General features: G+C 38.7%; 1 protein-coding gene across 6 annotated transcripts in view; it reads left to right on the forward strand.

Moving 5' to 3' along the window:
• The window catches only part of Elys (AT hook containing transcription factor 1 homolog), a 269,815-nt gene that overhangs the window by 68,616 nt on the left and 176,883 nt on the right, over positions 1-24,316 (forward strand). For all 6 annotated transcript variants that reach the window (XM_070089464.1, XM_070089469.1, XM_070089468.1 and 3 more), the window contains exons 12-13: positions 17,768-17,948; positions 24,208-24,316. The exon at positions 24,208-24,316 is cut by the window's right edge and continues 38 nt beyond it. In XM_070089464.1, the coding sequence (XP_069945565.1) occupies positions 17,768-17,948; positions 24,208-24,316 (290 nt within the window). The remainder of the gene's footprint in view (positions 1-17,767; positions 17,949-24,207) is intronic.

A 24,316-nucleotide genomic window follows, 5' to 3' on the forward strand; every position in this document is an offset into this window, starting at 1 on the left:
CACTTTTCTTCCGACACAACAGCTGTCTCCCACTGAGGCAGGGTGGCTCAAAAAAAGAAAAACATTTTTGCCATCGTTCACACCTAATCACTGTCTTTGCAAAGGCACACAAATATGACAGTTCAGATGTCACTCCAAACAGCAAATATCCCAAACCCCTTCTTTAACCCATTAACTGTCCAAACGTAGATCTATGTTCTCTCCCCCGGCGCTCTGAATTTTTTTTTTTTTTTTTCCAACAAGTCGGCCGTCTCCCACCGAGGCAGGGTGACCCAAAAAAAGAAAGAAAATCCCCAAAAAGAAAATACTTTCATCATCATTCAACACTTTCACCACACTCACACATTATCACTGCTTTTGCAGAGGTGCTCAGAATACAACAGCTTAGAAGCATATACGTATAAAGATACACAACATATCCCTCCAAACTGCCAATATCCCAAACCCCTCCTTTAAAGTGCAGGCATTGTACTTCCCATTTCCAGGACTCAAGTCCGACTATATGAACATAACCGGTTTCCCTGAATCCCTTCACTAATTATTACCCTGCTCACACTCCAACAGATCGTCAGGTCCCAAGTATCATTCGTCTCCATTCACTCCTATCTAACACGCTCATGCACGCTTGCTGGAAGTCCAAGCCCACAAAACCTCCTTTACCCCCTCTTTCCAACCCTTTCGAGGACGACCCCTACCCCTCCTTCCTTCCCCTATAGATTTATATGCTTTCCATGTCATTCTACTTTGATCCATTCTCTCTAAATGACCAAACCACCTCAACAACCCCTCTTTTGCCCTCTGACTAATGCTTTTATTAACTCCACACCTCCTAATTTCCACACTCCGAATTTTCTGCATAATATTTACACCACACATTGCCCTTAGACAGGACATCTCCACTGCCTCCAACCGTCTCCTCGCTGCTGCATTTACCACCCAAGCTTCACATCCATATAAGAGTGTTGGTACTACTATACTTTCATACATTCCCTTCTTTGCCTCCATAGATAACGTTTTTTGACTCCACATATACCTCAACGCACCACTCACCTTTTTTCCCTCATCAATTCTATGATTAACCTCATCCTTCATAAATCCATCCGCCGACACGTCAACTCCCAAGTATCTGAAAACATTCACTTCTTTCATACTCCTCCTCCCCAATTTGATATCCAATTTTTCTTTATCTAAATCATTTGACACCCTCATCACCTTACTCTTTTCTATGTTCACTTTCAACTTTCTACCTTTACACACATTCCCAAACTCATCCACTAACCTTTGCAATTTTTCTTTAGAATCTCCCATAAGCACAGTATCATCAGCAAAAAGTAACTGTGTCAATTCCCATTTTGAATTTGATTCCCCATAATTTAATCCCACCCCTCTCCCAAACACCCTAGCATTTACTTCCTTTACAACCCCATCTATAAATATATTAAACAACCATGGTGACATTACACATCCCTGTCTAAGACCTACTTTTACCGGGAAGTAGTCTCCCTCTCTTCTGCACACCCTAACCTGAGCCTCACTATCCTCATAAAAACTCTTTACAGCATTTAATAACTTACCACCTATTCCATATACTTGCAACATCTACCACATTGCTCCTCTATCCACTCTATCATATGCCTTTTCTAAATCCATAAATGCAATAAAAACTTCCCTATCTTTATCTAAATACTGTTCACATATATGCTTCAATGTAAACACCTGATCTACACATCCCCTACCCACTCTAAAACCTCCTTGCTCATCCGCAATCCTACATTCTGTCTTACCTCTAATTCTTTCAATTATAACCCTACTGTACACTTTTCCTGGTATACTCAGTAAGCTTATTCCTCTATAATTTTTACAGTCTCTTTTGTCCCCTTTCCCTTTATATAAAGGGACTATACATGCTCTCTGCCAATCCCTAGGTACCTTCCCCTCTTTCATACATTTATTAAACAAAAGTACCAACCACTCCAACACTATATCCCCCCCCTGCTTTTAACATTTCTGTCATGATCCCATCAGTTCCAGCTGCTTTACCCCCTTTCATTTTACGTAATGCCTCACGTACCTCCCCCACACTTACATTCTGCTCTTCTTCACTCCTAAAAGATGGTATACCTCCCTGACCAGTGCATGAAATTACTGCCTCTGTTTCTTCCTTAACATTTAAAAGTTCCTCAAAATATTCTCGCCATCTACCTAATACCTCCATCTCCCCATCTACTAACTCCCCTACTCTGTTTTTAACTGACAAATCCATATTTTCCCTAGGCTTTCTTAACTTGTTTAACTCACTCCAAAATTTTTTCTTATTTTCATTAAAATTTCTTGACAGTGCCTCTCCCACTCTATCATCTGCTCTCCTTTTGCACTCTCTCACCACTCTCTTTACCTTTCTTTTACTCTCCATATACTCTGCTCTTCTTATAACACTTCTGCTTTGTAAAAACCTCTCATAAGCTACCTTTTTCTCTTTTATCACACCCTTTACTTCATCATTCCACCAATCACTCCTCTTTCCTCCTGCCCCCACCCTCCTATAACCACAAACTTCTGCCCCACATTCTGATACTGCATTTTTAATACTATTCCAACCCTCTTCAACCCCCTCACTACTCATCTTTGCACTAGCCCACCTTTCTGCCAATAGTCGCTTATATCTCACCCGAACTTCCTCCTCCCTTAGTTTATACACTTTCACCTCCCTCTTACTTGTTGTTGCCACCTTCCTCTTTTCCCATCTACCTCTTACTCTAACTGTAGCTACAACTAAATAATGATCCGATATATCAGTTGCCCCTCTATAAACATGTACATCCTGGAGCCTACCCATCAACCTTTTATCCACCAATACATAATCTAATAAACTACTTTCATTACGTGCTACATCATACCTTGTATATTTATTTATCCTCTTTTTCATAAAATATGTATTACTTATTACCAAATTTCTTTCTACACATAGCTCAATTAAAGGCTCCCCATTTACATTTACCCCTGGCACCCCAAATTTACCTACTACTCCTTCCATAACATTTTTACCCACTTTAGCATTGAAATCCCCAACCACCATTACTCTCACACTTGATTCAAAACTCCCCACGCATTCACTCAACATTTCCCAAAATCTCTCTCTCTCCTCTACACTTCTCTCTTCTCCAGGTGCATACACGCTTATTATAACCCACTTTTCACATCCAATCTTTATTTTACTCCACATAATCCTTGAATTAATACATTTATAGTCCCTCTTTTCCTGCCATAGCTTATCCTTCAACATTATTGCTACTCCTTCTTTAGCTCTAACTCTATTTGAAACCCCTGACCTAATCCCATTTATTCCTCTCCACTGAAACTCTCCCACCCCCTTCAGCTTTGTTTCACTTAAAGCCAGGACATCCAGCTTCTTCTCATTCATAACATCCACAATCATCTCTTTCTTATCATCTGCACAACATCCACGCACATTCAGACTTCCCACTTTGACAATTTTCTTCTTATTCTTTTTAGTAATCTTTACAGGAAAAGGGGTTACTAGCCCATTGTTCCCGGCATTTTAGTTGACTTTTACAACACGCATGGCTTACGGAGGAAAGATTCTTATTCCACTTCCCCGTGGATATGAAAGGAAAATTAATAAGACCAAGAACTATTAAGATAAAATCAAAGAAAACTCAGATGAGTGTGTATAAATAAATGTGTACATGTATGTGTAGTGTGACCTAAGTGTAAGTAGAAGTAGCAAGACGTACCTGTAATCTTGCATATTTATGAGACAGACAAAAGACATCAGCAATCCTACCATCATGTAAAACAATCACAGGCTTCGTTTTACACTCACTTGGCAGGACGGTAGTACCTCCCTGGGTGGTTGCTGTCTACCAACCTACTACCTATTATTATTATTATATACTTCCACATATCCAAAACATTGCTGAGACCAATAAATACTTTGTTTATATTCCAAGACAATAGTAAATGTAAAGTAAAAGGACACAAGTGCAACTAATGTGACATTTATTGTGGCAACGTTTCGCTCTCCAGGAGCTTTATCAAGCAGGTGTAAATGTCCACTTGTCAGTGTGTTTGTGAGAATTTGAGTACAATTTCAGTACCTAATACTGGTGTCAGAACAAAGATTGGTTATGAAATGACAAGAACTACTACAAATTGTAATTATCAGAACATAAAAATTACATAAAATAATATGAAAAATAAAAAAAAGGTATATCGGCAACATTTCTGCAAGCAGCAGGACTCGGTGTTGCTGTCAAGTGAGCATCCAGTGCCAACTTCTGGGCCTATGAGGCCCAGAAGTCGGTAAATACTGACCCTAATTTTTTTTTTTATCCTATAACACTTAGAATAATGTGCTCTGTTTTTTTTTTTTTTTTTAATTAAAAAAAAAAATTTTTTTTATTTTTCAAAACATTCGGGGCGCTTCGCGAATGAACGTATATACGTTTGGACCGTTTAAGGGTTAATCGCATTATATAATGATAAGGATAAAAAAATAATTTACAAATTGCTGTATACTAAGATAGTACTTGACACAAGTAATGTATTGCTAAAAAAAAATATTATGGAAATGTTATTGGTTTTCTACAGTAATACTAGTGCTGATTAAAACAAGTAAAAAAAAAAAATAGTAATCATCTTTCCTGAATGGCCATCTCCCACCAAGGCAAGGTGGCCCCAAAGAGAGGAAACTCGTTCACCATCATTCATTCAATTCACTCTTTCCAGAAGACAGCAATAGCAGTTACCTTCAGACTGCAACACCCCCTTTGTGTCCCACCTCTCAGACTCTCATCTGGCTAACCATTTCCCCAAACCCCTTCATAAAGGTTGCCTTGCTCACATACCAACAGCATGCATTGAAAGTCACTTGGCTCTGTTCATTCCTATCTAAACATGCTCACCCAAACCTGGATGCTCAAGTCCCTAAAACTAAAAATCTGTTGTACTCCCATCCCTCCAACCAATCCTGGAACAATCCCTTCCTCTCTTACCTTCCAGCCAGATTTTATACTCTCTTTGTCAACCTATTCCCCTCCTTCCTCACTACATCCCTAAACCGCTTCATGAATCACCTCTCCTCAGCCCTCGGAATTACATCTCTGATGACCCTCCCCCCCCCCACACACACACACACACATTGCCTTTTGAGTTCTATGCTCCAAATTCTCTGAATGATACTCACACCACACATTGGCTGTTTGAAGTAACATCTAAACTGTTGTATCTGGGTGCCTCTGCAAAGACAGTCTTTATGTGTGAATGATGGTGAAAGTGTTTCTCTTTTGGGTCACCCTGCATCCGTGGGAGATGGCTGATGTGTTGAAAAGAAATATATATTGTGATTAACCCTTTCCCTGTCGAGACCCCTACTCCCAAAGTTGCTCTGTGTCGAAAAATTTAAAAAATAAATTCTTATGAAATGACACAGAATCTTTTTCTAAAGGCAGTGAAACCAAAAGTACAAAATTTGATGGAAAACTTACGGAATTAGGCTCTTGCAAAATTAGCGGTCTCAGTGATATTTGATAAATTAGACACAACTTGTCAGTTCTCTGAACCATTCATCAGTGATATTTACTCATCAGCAATTTTGTCCACTTTGAGACCTATTTTGGGCCAGTTCCATTGTTCCAGTCAACCAAACTCATAGCTGTTTTTCTAGTACTCCTTTTATTCTATTGAAAACAAGAAACAGCTCATTTACCTATTTCAGCTACCCAGTAGTGATCAGAAATTGGTAATTTGGCCAGTTTCACACAAAATTCAAGAAAGGCCAGTTTCAAAATAGGGTCCAGAATAAACAATGCAGACACTACAATAACATTTCCTCTGTTCATTAGTCAGGTCTCCAGGCCCCTCTTATATTACACTTGTTTTTCATTTTGAGTTTCCATTCATACAAAAAATAGAAGATTTACTGTTATGCAGGCTACTGCATTATTGTAGTAATTGCACAAATATCAGTGCATTTGTGAACACATTTTAGACCCACTAGTATTGGGTGCGTGACGTGATTTGTTTACTCTTCAACATCGGCAAAAATCAAACATTTCCTCTAATTTGAGCTCTTGTAGATGAATGGTTCAGAGAACCGACATGTTGATAAATTAGACACATGTGCAACTCTTGGGTATCTTTATTGAGGAAACGTTTCGCCACACAGTGGCTTCATCAGTCCATACAAAGGAGAATCTTGAAGAACAGGAGGAGAATGAGGTAATCAGTCCCTCAACCTTGAGTCGATGTGGTCAGTCCATCAATCTTGAATAGAATACGGCATACGTGCTGAGAAGGAGCTTATAAACCGTTGGCAGGAGAGGTGTAGCAGTCATAGGTCGTGTAACATTTGTTCAATGTTGAAGTAGGTCGTGCCCAAGAATTAGGCAAGCGAAGAATTCCCAGGTATTAAGATCCCAAGAAGTTGCAGTGTCTGACAGGTTTGTAGATGAATGGTTCAGAGAACCGACATGTTGATAAATTAGACACATGTGCAACTCTTGGGTATCTTTATTGAGGAAACGTTTCGCCACACAGTGGCTTCATCAGTCCATACAAAGGAGAATCTTGAAGAACAGGAGGAGAATGAGGTAATCAGTCCCTCAACCTTGAGTCGATGTGGTCAGTCCATCAATCTTGAATAGAATACGGCATACGTGCTGAGAAGGAGCTTATAAACCGTTGGCAGGAGAGGTGCAGCAGTCATAGGTCGTGTAACATTTGTTCAATGTTGAAGTATGTCGTGCCCAAGAATTAGGCACGCTTGCCTAATTCTTGGGCACGACCTACTTCAACATTGAACAAATGTTACACGACCTATGACTGCTGCACCTCTCCTGCCAACGGTTTATAAGCTCCTTCTCAGCACGTATGCCGTATTCTATTCAAGATTGATGGACTGACCACATCGACTCAAGGTTGAGGGACTGATTACCTCATTCTCCTCCTGTTCTTCAAGATTCTCCTTTGTATGGACTGATGAAGCCACTGTGTGGCGAAACGTTTCCTCAATAAAGATACCCAAGAGTTGCACATAAGAACGAAGGAACACTGCAGAAGGCCTACTGGCCCATGCGAGGCAGGTCCAAGTCTCCTACCGGCTTAAGCCAATGCACCCAACCTAGTCAGGTCAGGTCACATTGACTTAAGGGAGGAACACGGCAACCGACCTGGTAGCACAAGCTATCAGGTCTAACTCACACCCACCCACATCCACTCATGTATTTATCCAACCTATTTTTAAAGCTACACAACGTTCTGGCCTCTATAACGGTACTTGGGAGTTTGTTCCACTCATCCACAACTCTATTACCAAACCAGTACTTTCCTATATCCTTCCTGAATCTGAATTTTTCCAACTTAAAACCATTGCTGCGAGTCCTGTCTAGGCTACATATTTTCAGCACACTATTTACATCCCCTTTATTTATTCCTGTCTTCCATTTATACACCTCAATCATATCCCCCCTAATTCTACGTCTTTCTAGAGAGTGCAGATTCAGGGCCCTTAGTCTATCCTCATAGGGAAGGTTTCTGATACATGGGATCAACTTTGTCATCCTCCTTTGTACATTTTCCAGAGAATTTATATCCATTCTGTAATAAGGTGACCAAAACTGTGCAGCATAATCTAAATGAGGCCTAACCAAGGATGTATAGAGTTGAAGAACAACCTGAGGACTCCTATTATTTATGCTTCTTGATATGAAGCCAAGGATTCTATTAGCTTTATTGCGAACACTTATGCACTGTTGTCTTGGTTTCAGATTACTGCTAACCAGAACTCCTAAATCTTTTTCGCAATCCGTAATATTAAGATCTACATTATTTAGTTTATATGTGGCATGGTTATTGTCCTGTCCAACATTTAGAACTTTGCATTTGTCTATATTAAACTGCATCTGCCACTTCTCCGACCACTGCATCAGTCTATTCAAATCTTCCTGGAGTGCTCGAATGTCCTCGTCAGAATGAATTCGACGGCCTATTTTGGTGTCATCGGCAAACTTGCCGATGTCGCTCTTTATGCCCTCATCTATGTCGTTTATGTAGATTGTGAACAGCAGGGGGCCCAACACTGACCCCTGTGGAACACCGCTCGTGACACTTCCCCACTCTGATTTCTCCCCATTTATGCAAACTCTCTGCTGCCTATTTGTCAACCATGCCTCTATCCAGGAAAAAATTTCTCCTCCTATTCCATGTGCTTTAATTTTCCTCAATAGTCTCTGATGTGGGACCCTGTCAAAAGCCTTACTGAAGTCCATATACACAATATCATATTCATTACCATGATCTACCTCCTCAAATACCTTAGTGAAAAAAGTTAATAAATTCGTAAGGCAGGAACGCCCCTTTGTAAAACCATGCTGGGATTCGTTGATTAATTTATGCTTTTCAAGGTGGCTACGAACTGCCTCGGCAATTATTGATTCCATAAATTTTCCCACTATGGAGGTTAGGCTTATTGGTCTATAGTTCGAAGCTAAGGACCTGTCACCTGTTTTGAAAATAGGTATCACATTTGCCATTTTCCACTTATCTGGCACCATGCCAGTTTGTAGTGATATGTTGAAAAGATTAGCCAAAGGTGTGCTAAGCTCCTCTTTACATTCCTTTAGAACCCTTGCATACAGTTCATCAGGGCCTGGGGATTTGTTAGGTTTTAATTTATCTATTTGCCTAAGGACCATGTCACTTGTGACCCTAATAGTACACAGTTTATTATCGTCCTGTTCTACATAATTTATCATTACTGGAATATCGCTGGTATCCTCCTGTGTAAAAACTGAGAGGAAGTATGTGTTAAAAATTCTACACATTTCCTTATCACTGTCAGTGAGCTGACCCGAGGAACTTTTGAGTGGGCCTATCTTGTCCCTGATCTTACTTCTGTATACCTGAAAGAATCCTTTTGGGTTAGTCTTCGATTCTCTTGCAACTTTAACCTCATAATCTCTTTTTGCTTTTCTAATTCCCTTTTTTATTTCTCTCTTTAACTGAATATATCGATTTCTCAATTGCCCCTCTCCTCTTTTGATTTGCCTATATATGCCTCTCTTTTGACCAATCAGATATTTTAATCTATTGTTCATCCATTTAGGATCATTTTTGTTTGATCTGATTTCCCTATTTGGAACATAATTTGACTGAGCAGCTAGAACTATGCCCTGGAAAGCATCATATCGGCAACCATCACCACCTACCTGACCCTTAGTCAGGTCATTCCAGTTCAGCCCACCTAAGTAATTTTTCAGTCCTATGAAATCAGCCAAGCGAAAGTCAGGGACGGAGACTTGATTGCCATTATTAGGGGAATTCCATGATATATTAAAACTGAGTGATTTGTGATCACTTTCCCCAAGCTCATCATTAACCTCAAGATTATTAATTAGTGTTTCCCTACTGGCAAGAACCAAGTCAAGGAGGTTATTTCCCCTAGTTGGCTCTGTCACAAACTGTTTTAAAAAACAATCCTGGATCGTATCAAGAAAGTCACCTGACTCTAAATTTCCTGTCAAATTGCTCCAGTCAATCTGTCTATAGTTGAAATCTCCCATTAGCACAACATTTTCGTATGTAGATGCCTTACGAATTTCGTCCCATAGAAGTTTACTGCACTCCCTATCAAGATTTGGGGCCCTGTAAATCACACCCAAAATTAGTTTTTCTCGGCCCTCGAGAAGCTGTAACCAAACAGATTCAGTGGCTGACGCTTCTAATTTAATATCTTGTCTAACACAACAATTTAAATTGTCTCTGACATACATCGCTACTCCACCACCTTTCCTGTTGACCCTGTCAGTGTGGAATAATTTATAGCCTTGTATGTGACATTCAGAGGGCATCTCTCTATCTTTCAGATTGAGCCAGGTCTCTGTTATAGCAATAATATCTATGTCTCCTGCACTTGCAATTAATCTTAGCTCATCTATCTTATTTCTTACACTCCTGCTATTAGTATAGTAAACCTTAAGGGAGCTAGTCCCTTGCTGCCCTCTGCTGTCCCCCTTTGTTTGCTGACCTGATCTATTGTCTTTATTTATAACTTCATGCTGAATGCCTTTTATACATTTACTGTTTCCAACCCAAGTGTTGCAACCTGCTTGTTTCCCACACACACCCATACCTCTATCTTCCATCAGTTTAAAATCATAGGCATTTCACCAATGGCCTTCTCAATCGAGTCTGCAAGTGCTACCACCCCAGCCCCAGAGAGATGTACCCCATCCCTTGCATACATATCATGTTTGCCATAAAAGTTGTTCAAGTTGTCAATGAATGGGATTGCAAGTTCCTTGCAGTATCTGTCTAGCCAGCAATTTACACCAATTGCCCTAGACAACCATTCATTTCCTACTCCCCTTCTAGGCAAGATGCTACATATGATTGGGATCCCTCCTTTAGACTTAATGAAATCTATAGCTGACCTGTACTTATCTAGCAGCTCTTCTCTCCTACCCTTCCCAGTATCATTTCCACCAGCACTGAGACAGATAATGGGCTTGCTCCCATTACCTGACATGATATTATCCAGCCTGTTGACAATGTCCCCAACACCAGCTCCAGGGAAGCACACTCTATCTCTCATCTTCTTATTCCTATTACAAAAAGCACGGTCAATGTATCTTACCTGAGAGTCACCAACCACAAGAATGCGCTTACCTCCATTAGCAGGGGCAGTAGTACCCTTACCTTCACTGGCCACTGAAGTACATTCATCCTGAAGAACAGAGAAGCGATTTCCTACCTTCAGATCTTCACTCTTAACTTTCCTTACTCTGATGCGCCTTCCATTACTGTGAACTACTCGCCACTTGTAGCAGGTGCTGGGCTGCACCTCACTGCTGGTAGCCGTTGCTGCCTCCCCAACTACAGCCTCCTCACAGCAAGAGACAGACTGCACCTCGCTGCTAGAAGCCTCATTCCCCACAACTCCAGCCACCTCACACTCTCTCCCAGACCCATTGAGGTGGACCTTCAGCCTCCTAATCTCCTCCTGGAGAAGCAAGACCTCCTCCTTCAACTCTCCAACCTCAATTTTTAAAACACTGCAGAAGCAAGCCATGCTTTGTAACCGTCCACACTAATCCCCAAGGCAGCTCAGGGTCTGTGACCTCACGTGACGACTGACCACTGAGTACTGACGACTGACCACTGAGTACTGACTGACGACTGACCACTGAGTCTAATTTATCAACATGTCGGTTCTCTGAACCATTCATCTACAAACCTGTCAGACACTGCAAATTCTTGGGATCTTAATACTTGGGAATTCTTCGCTTGCCTAATTCTTGGGCACGACCTACTTCAACATTGAACAAATGTTACACGACCTATGACTGCTGCACCTCTCCTGCCAACGGTTTATAAGCTCCTTCTCAGCACGTATGCCGTATTCTATTCAAGATTGATGGACTGACCACATCGACTCAAGGTTGAGGGACTGATTACCTCATTCTCCTCCTGTTCTTCAAGATTCTCCTTTGTATGGACTGATGAAGCCACTGTGTGGCAAAACGTTTCCTCAATAAAGATACCCAAGAGTTGCACATGTGTCTAATTTAATTTGAGCTCATGTTCTAGCTATTTTGTCCCGAAACCAATCAAAATCATCTCTATTTTTGTAATGTATCTTCTATTCTATCAAATGAAAACAAGAATACAACTATAAAAACCATACAAAAATACGCAGTAAAAGCAGTCAGTTTTTTTCTGACGCACTGCGTACTGCAGGATTTTTTTTATATAATGCACACTTAACCCATAGACCCATTCTCTCATATCTAAGCCCAGATTTGCCACTCACAGCTTATCTGAGTGAGCTGAGTTAATGGCATCATACTACAGGACCGACAGTGGCTTCAAAGCCGTGATACAATGGGACTGACAGTGAAAGGGTTAATAATATAGATCATAAAAAAAGAAGCAGATTTATATAGTACGGGTTGGCCATCACTAATCCGACATCATCGTTGCCTGTAGGGTGCAGGTTTAGTGATTTTGCCGGATTACAGAGTGGTTAGGTTAGAACATGCTAAACTCAATGGCCATATTTACACATCAGCAATTTCACCTACTTTACACCCTATTTTTGGTCCATTCCATTGTTCCAGCCTACCAAACTCATAGCTATTTCGCTAGTATTCCTTCTATTCTGTCGACTGGGTACAAAAAACTGCCCATTCACCTATTTCAACTATCCAATAAAGTGGTCAGAAATTGGTAATTTGGCCCATTTCACACAAATTTCAAAATATGGTCCAGAATAAACAATGCAAACATTCCTAGCACTAAAATAACATTTTTATCTGTTCATTAGTCACATCTCCAGGTCCCTCCTATATTATGCTTGCTTTCCATTTTCAATTTTTATTCACACAAAAAATAGAAGATTTACTGTTATGCAGACTACTGCATTATTGTAATAATTGTATAAATAATGTCGACCCATTCGTGACTGCGTATTAGACCACCCAGTTGGACACATATCTGACAGTGACGTCATTTGTTTACTCTTGAACATCAGCAAAAATCGAACATTTCTGCTACTTTGAACTCAATTTTAAAGTACTATCTGGTGTGAAACCAATCAAAATTATATCTATTTCTGTAATATATCTTCCATTCTATCAAATGAGATCAAAAAAAAAATGAGAATACAGTGGAACCTCTACTTGCGAGTTGAATCCATTCCATGACCTTGCTCGCAACTGGATTTGCTCGTTTGCAGAGTCAATTTTCCTCATTTAAATTATTTGAAATGCAATTAATCTGTTCCAGTGGAATTCTGTACTTCAATAATTTCGCTAATATCAACTCTACGGCTTATTTATCTATCTCACTTCATCTATTATGACAATAAACAATATAAATAACATAGAAACCTGATATATACTCTAAAATGAATAAAATATGTAATTCATGTAGTGGTATGGGTGGTGTCGGTGGTGGGCGAGGGTTTGTCTGGAGACCAGACAGAATACTTCTTGAATAATTTCGCTAATATCATCTATATGGCTTATTTATCTATCACAGTTCATCTAATATGACACAGCAAGCAATATAAATAACATAGAAACCTGATATATACTCTAGAATGAATAAAATGTCATTATATATGTGGCGGCTGTGGTGGCCGCCGCCACATGTATAATGACAAGGAGTATTTTGTCCTGTCTGGAGACAGGACAAAATACTCCTTGAATATTTCACTATCATCAACTCTACGGCTTGCTTATCTGTCACAGTTCATCTAATGTGAAATAATAAACAATATAAATAACGTAGAAACCTGATATATACTCTAGAATGAAGAAAATATGTCAATATGTAACAGGTGGAGGCGGCCACAACCGCTCCCTCTGTTGTGGTAAACAGTGCCATCTAATGACAGCCTTTTGAAGCCGTCTATTATTATAATTATTATTATGTAGTACATTATTATCATATGTATTATTATACATATTATTGTTATTATTGTATTATATTATTATACATATTATTGTTATTATTGTATTATATTATTATACGAATTATTATTATTGTATTATACTATTATTATTATACATATTATTATTATTATTATTATTATTATTACCCTGCCTTGGTGGGAGACGGCCGACTTGTTGAAAAAAAAAAAAAAATACATAATTTGTAATTTTTATTCACATAAAAAATGTAAGATTTACTGTTATGCCTTATTGCAATAATTGTATAAATAATGTCAACCCATTCACGACTGCATATTAGAATGGACAGTAACGTCATTTGTTTACTCTTGAAATTAGCCAAGCAATCGAACATTTCTCTTACGTTGAGCTCAATTTCAAGGTACTTTTCGTTGCGAAAGCATTCAAAATCATATCTATTTCTGTAATATATCTTCCATTCTATCAAATGAGACCAAAAAAACGAGAATACAATCATAAAAACCATACGAAAATACCGCTAAGGGGTGGCTAATTGAGGAGAAGTGAACTCCATTGTTTATGCTCCAATTTCTTTCATTTTTGGTGTACGTTAAGATGCATTCTTTCCATCATACATTGCCCAAGTTTCAATAAGATAGCCCAACAAACAAATGAAATACAATTTCCTACATCAAGAGCAACAGCCCCTCACCAGCGTCAAGGAACCTGCCCAAAAAATCGACCCATCGACTGCTCGTATTTGGAGAAACTCGCACGTGGATGCGCTCGCAAGTAGAGGTTCCATTGTACAACCATGCGAAAATACTCCACAAAGTTGAGCTTACACCATAAACATGGTTGCAGTTTTTTTTTTTTATTATGTACTGCTTGCTGCAGGATTTTTTTATATGATTCACACTTACCACACAGACCTATTCTCTCATATGTAGGCCCAAATTTACTGGTCACAGCTTATCTGAGTGAGCTGATCTCGTGGTGACCGACAGTGGCTTCAGAGCCACTTTATCTTTTATGGACAGTGTATGGTGTATGTGCTTTACATAATGAAATGCATTTGTTTTACTCTTTGGAACCATGGCTGGGGCTAAAAGTGAGTAGGTTATAACAATAAATGGAGAAAAAGAAATTGGAATGACTTATACAGCAAGTAGTGGCAGGTTGGTGTGGCAACCCCAGAAATCTGAAATTATGGTAGTTAAAATTAGTGCCAGTACTAGAAATACTGCATTGGATTACGATGATAGAATGTTCGAATATAAGATACCAATATGACAGTCATATGATTCAAAGTGTGCTAATGTATAAGTTGAGCTGACTTTGTTAATTTAATAATTTTTAATTATTCTTTTTGTTTTATATGTACAGTCACTGATGCTGCTAGACTACTGTTTTTTTTTTTTTTTTTTTTTTTTTTTTAGCTGCTACTGTTCTTGGATAATATCTCTTAGAAGAGTTTGTCTAGACTCCAAGCTTAAAATATTTATCCAAGTTTGTAATATGATACTCTCTCTCAAATTACAACAGTGTAGAACCTCAGTACTGGTCCATTTAACCCTTATCCCTTTCAGGGTTGGTGCCATACTAGTACGGCTTGCACGCCAGGGTTGGTGCCGTACCAGTACGCATAAATTCTAGCACCTTCAAATCTAGTGAGAGAAAGCTGGTAGGCCTATATATGAAAGAATGGGTCTATGTGGTCAGTGTGCACAGTATATAAAAAAATCCTGCAACACACAGTGCATAATGAGAAAAAAAGACTACGACCATGTTTTTGCTTTAAAACAGCGACTTTGCAATGTATTTTCATGTGCTATTTATGGTTGTATTCTAGTTTTCCTGGTCTCATTTTATAGAATGGAAGACATATTACAGAAATTGAGATGAATTTGATTGGTTTCACAATGAAAAGTGCCTTGAAATTGAGCTCAAAGTAGCAGAAATGTTCAATTTTTGCCAAAGTTCAAAAGTAAGCAAATCATGCCATGTGTCCAATACACGTCAACTGGTGAGTCTAATATTCTTTCACAAGTGCACTGATATTATTTATACCATTTCTACACTAATGCAGTAGTCTGCATAACAGTAAATCTTCTATTTTATTTGTGAGAATGAAAATTCAAAGTGGAGAGCAAAAGAAATGTAAGAGAGGCCTGGGGATATGACTAATGAACAGCAAAAATGGTATTTTAGTGCCAGGAATGTCTGTCTTGTTTATTCTGGACCCTATTTGGAAATTGGCACCTTTTGAAATTTGTGTGAAATTGGCAAAATTGCCAATCTCTGACCACTTTATTGGATAGTTGAAATCAGTAAATGGGTGGTTTCTTGTACTCATTCGATAGAAAAAATGGAGTTCTAGCGAAATCATGATTATGATTTTTGTCGACTGGTACATTGGAATTGGCGGAAAATAGGGCTCAAAGTGGGCATTCCCTCCGAAAAATTTCCGACCCTGAGAACAAGTTTAGGAGAGGGCCTGCTGACCCTGAAAGGGTTAAACTCTTCAAACGTAGATCTGCGTTCACGTGCATAGCGCTCCGAACTTTCTATTTTACATGCTTTCGGAGCGCTACACATGTAAACAAACGTAGGTCTATGTTTGGACAGTTTAACCCTTTCAGGGCCCGTGCCGTTGATCTACGGCTTTACGTTCAGGGTCCAAACCGTAGATCTGCGCCATGAGCTCAGTTCACTCTGATAAGCTGTGAGCAGTAAATTTGGGCCTAGATATGAGAGAATATATCTGTGGTATGTGTGCACCACATAAAACATATCCTGCAGCACACAGTGCAAAATGAGCGAAAAAAAATGAGACCATAATTTTCGATTAAAACAGTGACTTTGCAGTGTTTTTTCGTAAGTTTTTTTATAGTTGTATTTGCAATTTCGTGGTCTCATTTGATAGAATGGAAGATATACTACAAAAATAAAGATGATTTTGATTGGTTTTAGTACTGGAAATGGCTTTAAACTGAGCTCAAAGTAGCAGAAATGTTAAATTTTTGCCGATGTTCAAGAGTAAACAAATGACCTCACATGTTTACATGGCAGCTGGTGGGTCTAATATACATTCACAAATGTGGTGATGTTATTTATAAAATTATTACAGTATTGCATAACAGTAAATCTTCTATTTTTTTTGGTTTGAATAAAAATTCATTATGTGAATAAAAAATAAAAATGGAATTCATTTGTAAAGCCTGAAAATGTAACTAATGAACAGAGGAAATGTTGGTTTAGTGCCAGGAATGCCTATATTGTTTATTCTTGACCCTATTTTGAAATTGGAATATTTTGAACTTTGCATTAAATTGGCCAAATTACCAATTTCCGGTCACTTTATTTTGTTGTTGAAACAGTTGACTTGGCGATTTCTTGTGCTCAATCGATAGAAGTAATACTAGTGAAATAGCTAGGAATTTGGTTGACTGGAATACTGTAATTGGCCTAAAATGGGAGTCAAAGTTGGCAAAATCGCCGATGCGTAAATATTGCCGACACTTCAGAATTCGCGAGAACATAATTTCGTCAATTTTCCATCAAATTTCGTAGTTTTTGTTTTATTACCTTCAGAAAAAGATTCTCTACCATTTCATAAGAAAAAATAACAAAATTATTTTTTTGAAAATTCTTGGGCCCTGGTACACACTTTGTAGTAATTTGGCCTCTGGACCCTGAAAGGGTTAAGGGTTAAAGTATTAGCTTGTAATGTATCTCCAAACTTTACTGTCAAACATAAGAATAGTCTTTAGAAATCTAGACGAAAGATTTTCAAAAAACACATCTCTACATCAAGCGACTAATCTTGGATTATGCAAAACCAGTGTGGAACTCATGTTTAGTAAAACAGTGAAAATAGAAAAAATCCAAAGGTATGAATCCAGACTGAGAGGACTACTATGTAGATGTATCAGAAAAATAAAATGCTTCAGGGCATTCATAAACTATACATATCTAAGCCACAGAAGAAAGAAAAATGTTTCTTTAGAGTAAAAAGAAGTAAAGAGATGAAATGGGCTGGACAGTGACACTGGCTAACGAGAATTAACCAACTGAACCCAACCCAACCTGAAATGATTTGTAATCGAAGTGTGTTTGTTCAGAAAACTTAGCCTGAGTGTATCATTGCATCTATAGCCAGTGCCATTTTCTATTCATTACTGTATTATGACATCACTCATAATTAGTGCGGCTCCTCTGTCCATAGATTTCTACTACCATTGTGCTACATAAATAACCATTCTGATATTATATCGTTTGACTGTTTAAAATACTGTAGCGGCCTTTTAATTTTATATTTTACTTTTCTTCAGGTAATTGAACGTGAGGCCCTCTTGAATGTTGCACTAGATCAGCAGTTAGTATCTCTCTTGGTCCAGTGTGTTGCCGAGTTCTCCGAAGGACGCTTTACAAACCTTGGTTGTTCACTGCCGTCTCTGCTGGAATGGTCATGGTCTCGAGTGTCTGCAATCAAGACTGCAAACGACAGTCTTAGTGAGTAGCTTTTTTCACTTTCATAGATAATCTGGGTAGTATAATAGTTATTTATGTTAGCACTTGTTAATGCTGTATTACTTATTTCTTCCTCTTTCAGTGAACTTTCATACATGCTTTTGTTAACAGTGGCTTCCCTACTTACAACCTTAATGCATTCTTAAAGGGTATTTGTTATTCGAGTGTTGAGAACCTTCTTTCCCATGGCACCTGTGTTACAATGAGAGATGTATTTTTGAACCATTTTATTCCATATTTAATTTAATTTAACTTTTCACCAATGAAACTAAACAATATACATGTATAGTAATCAGATGAGTCCTATCTAACCTTCCTCTTTCTTTTCCCTCCCTCCTATTTCTTTTGTCTTTCTCTTCTCACATTCCTTCTCTCCTATTCACTAATTGCATGGAGAAGGGATGGTTGTGGTATGAGAATCTGTAAACTGAGCAAGGATTAGGATGGGAGATACAGGAGGGTCACTCACCCATTTCCTCCAACCTCCACGTTATCCTGAGAGATGGGAATTCCCAAGTGATAACTCTAGCTGTACTTGAAGGGAACCTTTGAAGCCCACAAAGCTAATGAACCTTTAACCCGTAAACGGTCCAAACGTATATATACGTTTTTTCAACATTTGAAAGTATGTAAAAAAAGTAGATCTTTTTTTTGTTTTTTTACATTTGAAAATGTGTAAAAAACTTCTATCTACTTTTTTTGTTATATTTTATATTATATATTATTTTGTTATATTTTATATTATATTTTTTGTTATATTTGTTATATTTGGAGAGCATTTAAATCGGTAGAAGGAAGACTGGGTAGGGGTCGTCCTCGAAAAGGTTGGAAGGAAGGGGTAAGGGAGGTTTCAGGGACGAGGGGCTTGGACTTCCAGCAGGCGTGCATGAGCATGTTTGATAGGAGTGAATGGAGATGAATGGTATTTGCCACCTGACGATCTGTTGGAGTGTGAGCATGGTAATATTTAGTGAAGGGATTCAGGGAAACCGGTTATTTTTATATAGCCGGACTTGAGTCCTGGAAATGGGAAGTACAGTGCCTGCACTCTAAAGGAGGGGTTTCGGGATATTAGCAGTTTGGAGGGATATTTTGTGTATCTTTATATGTATATGCTTCTAAACTGTTGTGTTCTGAGCACCTCTGCAAAAACAGTGATTATATGTGAGTGAGGTGAAAGTGTTGAATGATGATGAAAGTATTTTCTTTTTGGGGATTTTCTTTCTTTTTTGGGTCACCCTGCCTCGGTGGGAGGTGGCCGACTTGTTGAAAAAAAAAACTGAAAATATGTAAAAAAAAACGTAGATCTACTTTTGTAGCGCTACACATGTGAACGTAGATCTGCTTGGACCATTTACAGGTTAATGGAATATAGGTGCTTGATATTGGCAGTTTGGGGAGATATATTGTGTATTTTTATACGTATATACTTCTAAGCTGTTGTATTCTGGGCACCTCAGCAAAAAGTGATTATGTGTGAGTGAGGTGAAAGTGTTGAATGATGATGAAAATATTTTCTTTTTGGGGATTTTCTTTCTTTTTGGGTCACCCTACCTCGGTGGGAGACGGCTGACTTGTTGAAAAAAAAAAAATGGTGCTTGATATTCTCATTGACCTGAAATATTATGATGTTATTTTAAATTGTTGTCTGTTGCTTTAGAAAAACTGCTTCATTTTTTTTAACATGTTGGTCGTTTCCCACCAAGGCAAGGTGACCCAAAGAGAACGTTCATCATTCAACACTTTCACCATCACTCATACATAATCGCTGTCTTTACAGAGGTGCTCAGATATGGCAGTTTAGACGTTCCTCCAAATTGCCAATATCCTAAACTCCTTTAAAGTGCAGGCATTGTACTTCCCATTTAACATAAGAACATAAGAAAGGAGGAACACTGCAGGAGGCCTGCTGGCCCATACTAGGCAGGTCCTTTACAATTCATCCCACTAACAAAACATTTGCCCAACCCAATTTTCAATGCCACCCAAGAAATAAGCTCTAATGTGAAAGTCCCACTCAAATCCAACCCCTCCCACTCATGTACTTATCCAACCTAGATTTGAAACCACCCAAAGTCCCAGCCTCAATAACCCAACTAGGTAGACTGTTCCACTCATCAACTACCCTATTTCCAAACCAATACTTTCCTATGTCCTTTCTAAATCTAAACTTATCTAATTTAAATCCATTACTGCGGGTTCTCTCTTGGAGACGCATCCTCAAGACCTTATTAATATCCCCTTTATTAATACATATCTTCCACTTATACACTTCGATCAGGTCTCCCCTCATTCTTCGTCTAACAAGTGAATGTAACTTAAGAGTCTTCAATCTTTCTTCATAAGGAAGATTTCTAATGCTATGTATTAATTTAGTCATCCTACGCTGAATGTTTTCTAACGAATTTATGTCCATTTTGTAATACGGAGACCAGAACTGAGCTGCATAATCTAGGTGAGGCCTTACTAATGATGTATAAAGCTGCAGTATGACCTCTGGACTTCTGTTGCTTACACTTCTTGATATAAATCCCAGTAATCTATTTGCCTTATTACGTACGCTTAGGCTGGTTTAAGGTTGCTGCTCACCATAACCCACAAGTCCTTTTCGCAATCTGTATGGCTAAGTTCTACATCATTTAACTTATAAGTACTAGGGTTATGGGCACTCCCAAGCTTCAGAACCTTGCATTTATCTACATTGAACTGCATCTGCCACTTTTCTGACCAAGAATAGAGTTCGTTTAAATCCTCCTGAAGTTCCATAACATCTACGTTTGAATCAATTATCCTACCTATCTTTGTGTCATCGGCAAATTTGCTCATATCACTAGTAATTCCCTCATCAAGATCATTGATATATATTATAAACAACAATGGGCCCAAGACTGATCCCTGTGGAACGCCACCTGTTACAGATCCCCACTCGGATTTAACCCCATTTATGGACACTCTCTGCTTCCTGTCGGTGAGCCATGACTCGATCCACGAGAGCACTTTTCCCCCAATGCCATGAGCTGCCACTTTCTTTAACAGTCTATGGTGCGGAACTCTATCAAAAGCCTTACTAAAATCTAAGTAAATAATATCAAATTCTTTATTGTGGTCAACAGCCTCAAAAGCTTTACTGAAGAAAGTTAATAAATTAGTTAGACAAGACCGGCCTCTTGTGAATCCATGCTGAGTATCATCAATCAAGCTATGCTTATCGAGATGGCTTCTTATAATCTCAGCTATAATTGACTCTAGTAATTTGCCTACAATTGAGGTCAGGCTTATTGGGCAGTAATTTGACGGTAACGACTTGTCCCCTGTTTTAAAAATAGGAGTTACATTAGCCATCTTCCACATATCAGACACTACACCTGTTTGAAGAGATAAATTAAAAATATTAGTTAATGGTTCATAGAGTTCCATTTTGCATTCCTTAAGAACCCTTGAAAAAACCTCATCAGGACCCGGCGACTTATTTTGCTTCAGTCTGTCTATCTGCTTCACAACCATCTCACTAGTGACTGTGATGTTACATAATTTATCTTCTTCTAGCCCACTCGAATCTGGCTCACCAGTATCCCTGAATCCCTTTACAAAATGTTACCCTGCTCGCACTCAAATAGCTCGTCAGGTCCCAAAAATCATTCATCTCCATTCATTCCTATCTAACATGCTCACACACGCTTGCTGGAAGTCCAAGCCCCTCGCCCACAAAACCTCCTTTAACCCCTCCCTCCAACCTTTTCGGGGATGACCCCTACCCCACCTTCCTTCCCCAACAGATTTATACACTCCAAGTCATTCTGCTTTGTTCCATTCTCTCTAAATGACCGAACCACCTCAACAATCCCTCGTCATCCTTCTGACTAATGCTGTACTTGTAGTAACTCCACACCTAATTTCCACACTACAAATTCTCTGCATAATATTTACACCACACATTACCCTTAGACACGACATCTCCACTGCCTCCAGCTGCCCCCTCGCTGCAGCATTTACAACTCATGCTTCACACCCATATAAGAGTATTGGTACTACTATACTCTCATACATTCCCTTCTTTGCCTCCATATATAACATTCTTTGTCTCCACAGATACCTCAATGCATCACTCACCTTTTTTCCTTCATCAGTTATGTTGTTTACCTCATCCTTCATAAACACATCTGCTGACAAGTCAACTCCCAAATATCTGAAAACATTCACTTCTTCTATACTCTCTCCCTCCAATGTGATATCCAATTTTTCTTTATCTAAATTGTTTGATACCCTCATCACCTTACTCTTATCTAATATTCACTTTCAACCTTTACACACACTCCCAAACTTGTCCACTAACTTTTGCAACTTTAGAATCCCCAGAAGCACAATATCATCAACAAAAAGTAACTGTGCCAACTCCCATTTTGTATTTCATTCCTTGTAATTTAATCCCAGCCCTCTCCCCAACACCTTAGTATTTACTTCTTTTACAACCCCATCTGTAAATATGTTAAGCAACCATGGTGACATTACACATCACTGGCTAAGACCTACTTTTACTGGGAAATAATCTCCCTCTCTCCTACACACCCTAACCTGAGCCTCACTATCCTCATAAAAACTCTTTACAACATTTAGTAACTTACTACCTATTCCTTACACTTGCAGCATCTGCCACATTTCTCCCTTATCCACTCTATCATATGCCTTTTCTAAATCCATAAATGCAATAAAAGCTTCCCTACCTTTATCTGAATATGGTTCACATACATACTTTAATGAAAACACCTGATCTACACATCCCCTACCCATTCTATATCCTCCTTGCTCATCTGCAGTCCTGCTCTCTGTCTTACCTCTAATTCTTTCAATAATAACCCTGCCATACAATTTACCTGGTATACTCAGTAAACTTTTTCTTTCTTTTTTCAACACACCAGCCGTATCCCACCGAGGCATGGTGGCCCAAAAGAAAAGAAAAAAACAAAAATTTCTCCTTTTAAATTTAGTAATAAACACAGAAGGGGTTACTAGCCCCTTCCTCCCAGCATTTTAACCGCCTCTTACAACATGCATGGGTTACGGAGGAAAAATTCTATTCCACTTCCCAATGGAGATGAGAGGAAATAAACCAGAACAAGAACTAGTAAGGAAATAGAAGAAAACACTAAGGGGTGTGTATATATATGCTTGTTCATGGAAGTGTAGTGTGACCTAAGTGTAAGTAGAAGTAGCAGGACATACCTGAAATCTTGCATGTTTTTTCTTCTTTCAACAACTCGGCCGTATCCCACCGAGGCAGGGTGGCCCAAAAATAAAAACAAAAGTTTCTCCTTTCAAATTTAGTAATTTATACAGGAGAAGGGGTTACTAGCCCCTTGCTAGTAGCAAGTACTCTCTCCATTGGTTTAAAACTCCTCACACACTTGCTCATAATTTCCTAAAATCTTTCTCTCTTCTCCAGGTGCATAAACACTTTTCACATCCTCCCCTTATTTTACTCCACATAATCCTTGAATTTATACATTTATATTCCTTCTTTTCCTGCCATAACTTATCCTTTGAAATTTTTGCTACTCTTTCCGTAGCTCTAACTCTATTAGAAACCCCTGACCTAATCTCATTTATTTCTCCCCACTGAAACTCTCCTTTACCCTTCAGCTTTGTTTCACTTAGAGCCGGGACATCCATCTTCTTTTCATTCATAACATCCACAATCATCTCTTTCTAATCATTTGTACTACAATCACTGCAACATCTGCTTCATGTATTGCAAAAGAAATTAAAAGCATTAATTAGTTAGGTGTGTGTCACTGGTATATTTATTTAGAGCTTTATGAACAGGATTACTGCTTTTTATGTGGGAATCCCACAGATATACAGTGCAGCGGAAGCAGTGCTTGGTATACCTGGAGGATGTTCCGAGGGTCACTGCCCCCGCAGCCCAGTCCATGACCAGATAATAAGAATCATGCAGTAAGTGATGGGCAGGTGGAGACGTGGCCTGCATAATAGGAGAGAACATAAACTTGAAAAGATATAGCTTGAGCTGATAAAGGAATTTGCTGTACAAGTTCTATGCTCTAACTGGGGATTTGGCAAAAAAAAAAAAAAAAAATTATAATAGTAAAATATATGTAGACTGTATTCAGACAGAATGAATATTCATGAGCACTTTAGCATGCATTGAGTATTAATTTTTTATATTGTCCTGAAATTTCTGTTATTTTCCTTGATTAATGAATTCTGACTATATTATGTTCAGGTTTTCCATTATTTGATCCTGATGGTGGAGTGATGAGTTCTGAGAGCATTACAGCACTTCACCAAAACCTGACGAGTCTTGCCTCCCTCACCACTATCATCACCACCAT

The sequence above is a fragment of the Cherax quadricarinatus genome, chromosome 28 (genome assembly GCF_038502225.1).
Source record: "Cherax quadricarinatus isolate ZL_2023a chromosome 28, ASM3850222v1, whole genome shotgun sequence".
Lineage (NCBI taxonomy): Eukaryota > Metazoa > Arthropoda > Malacostraca > Decapoda > Parastacidae > Cherax > Cherax quadricarinatus.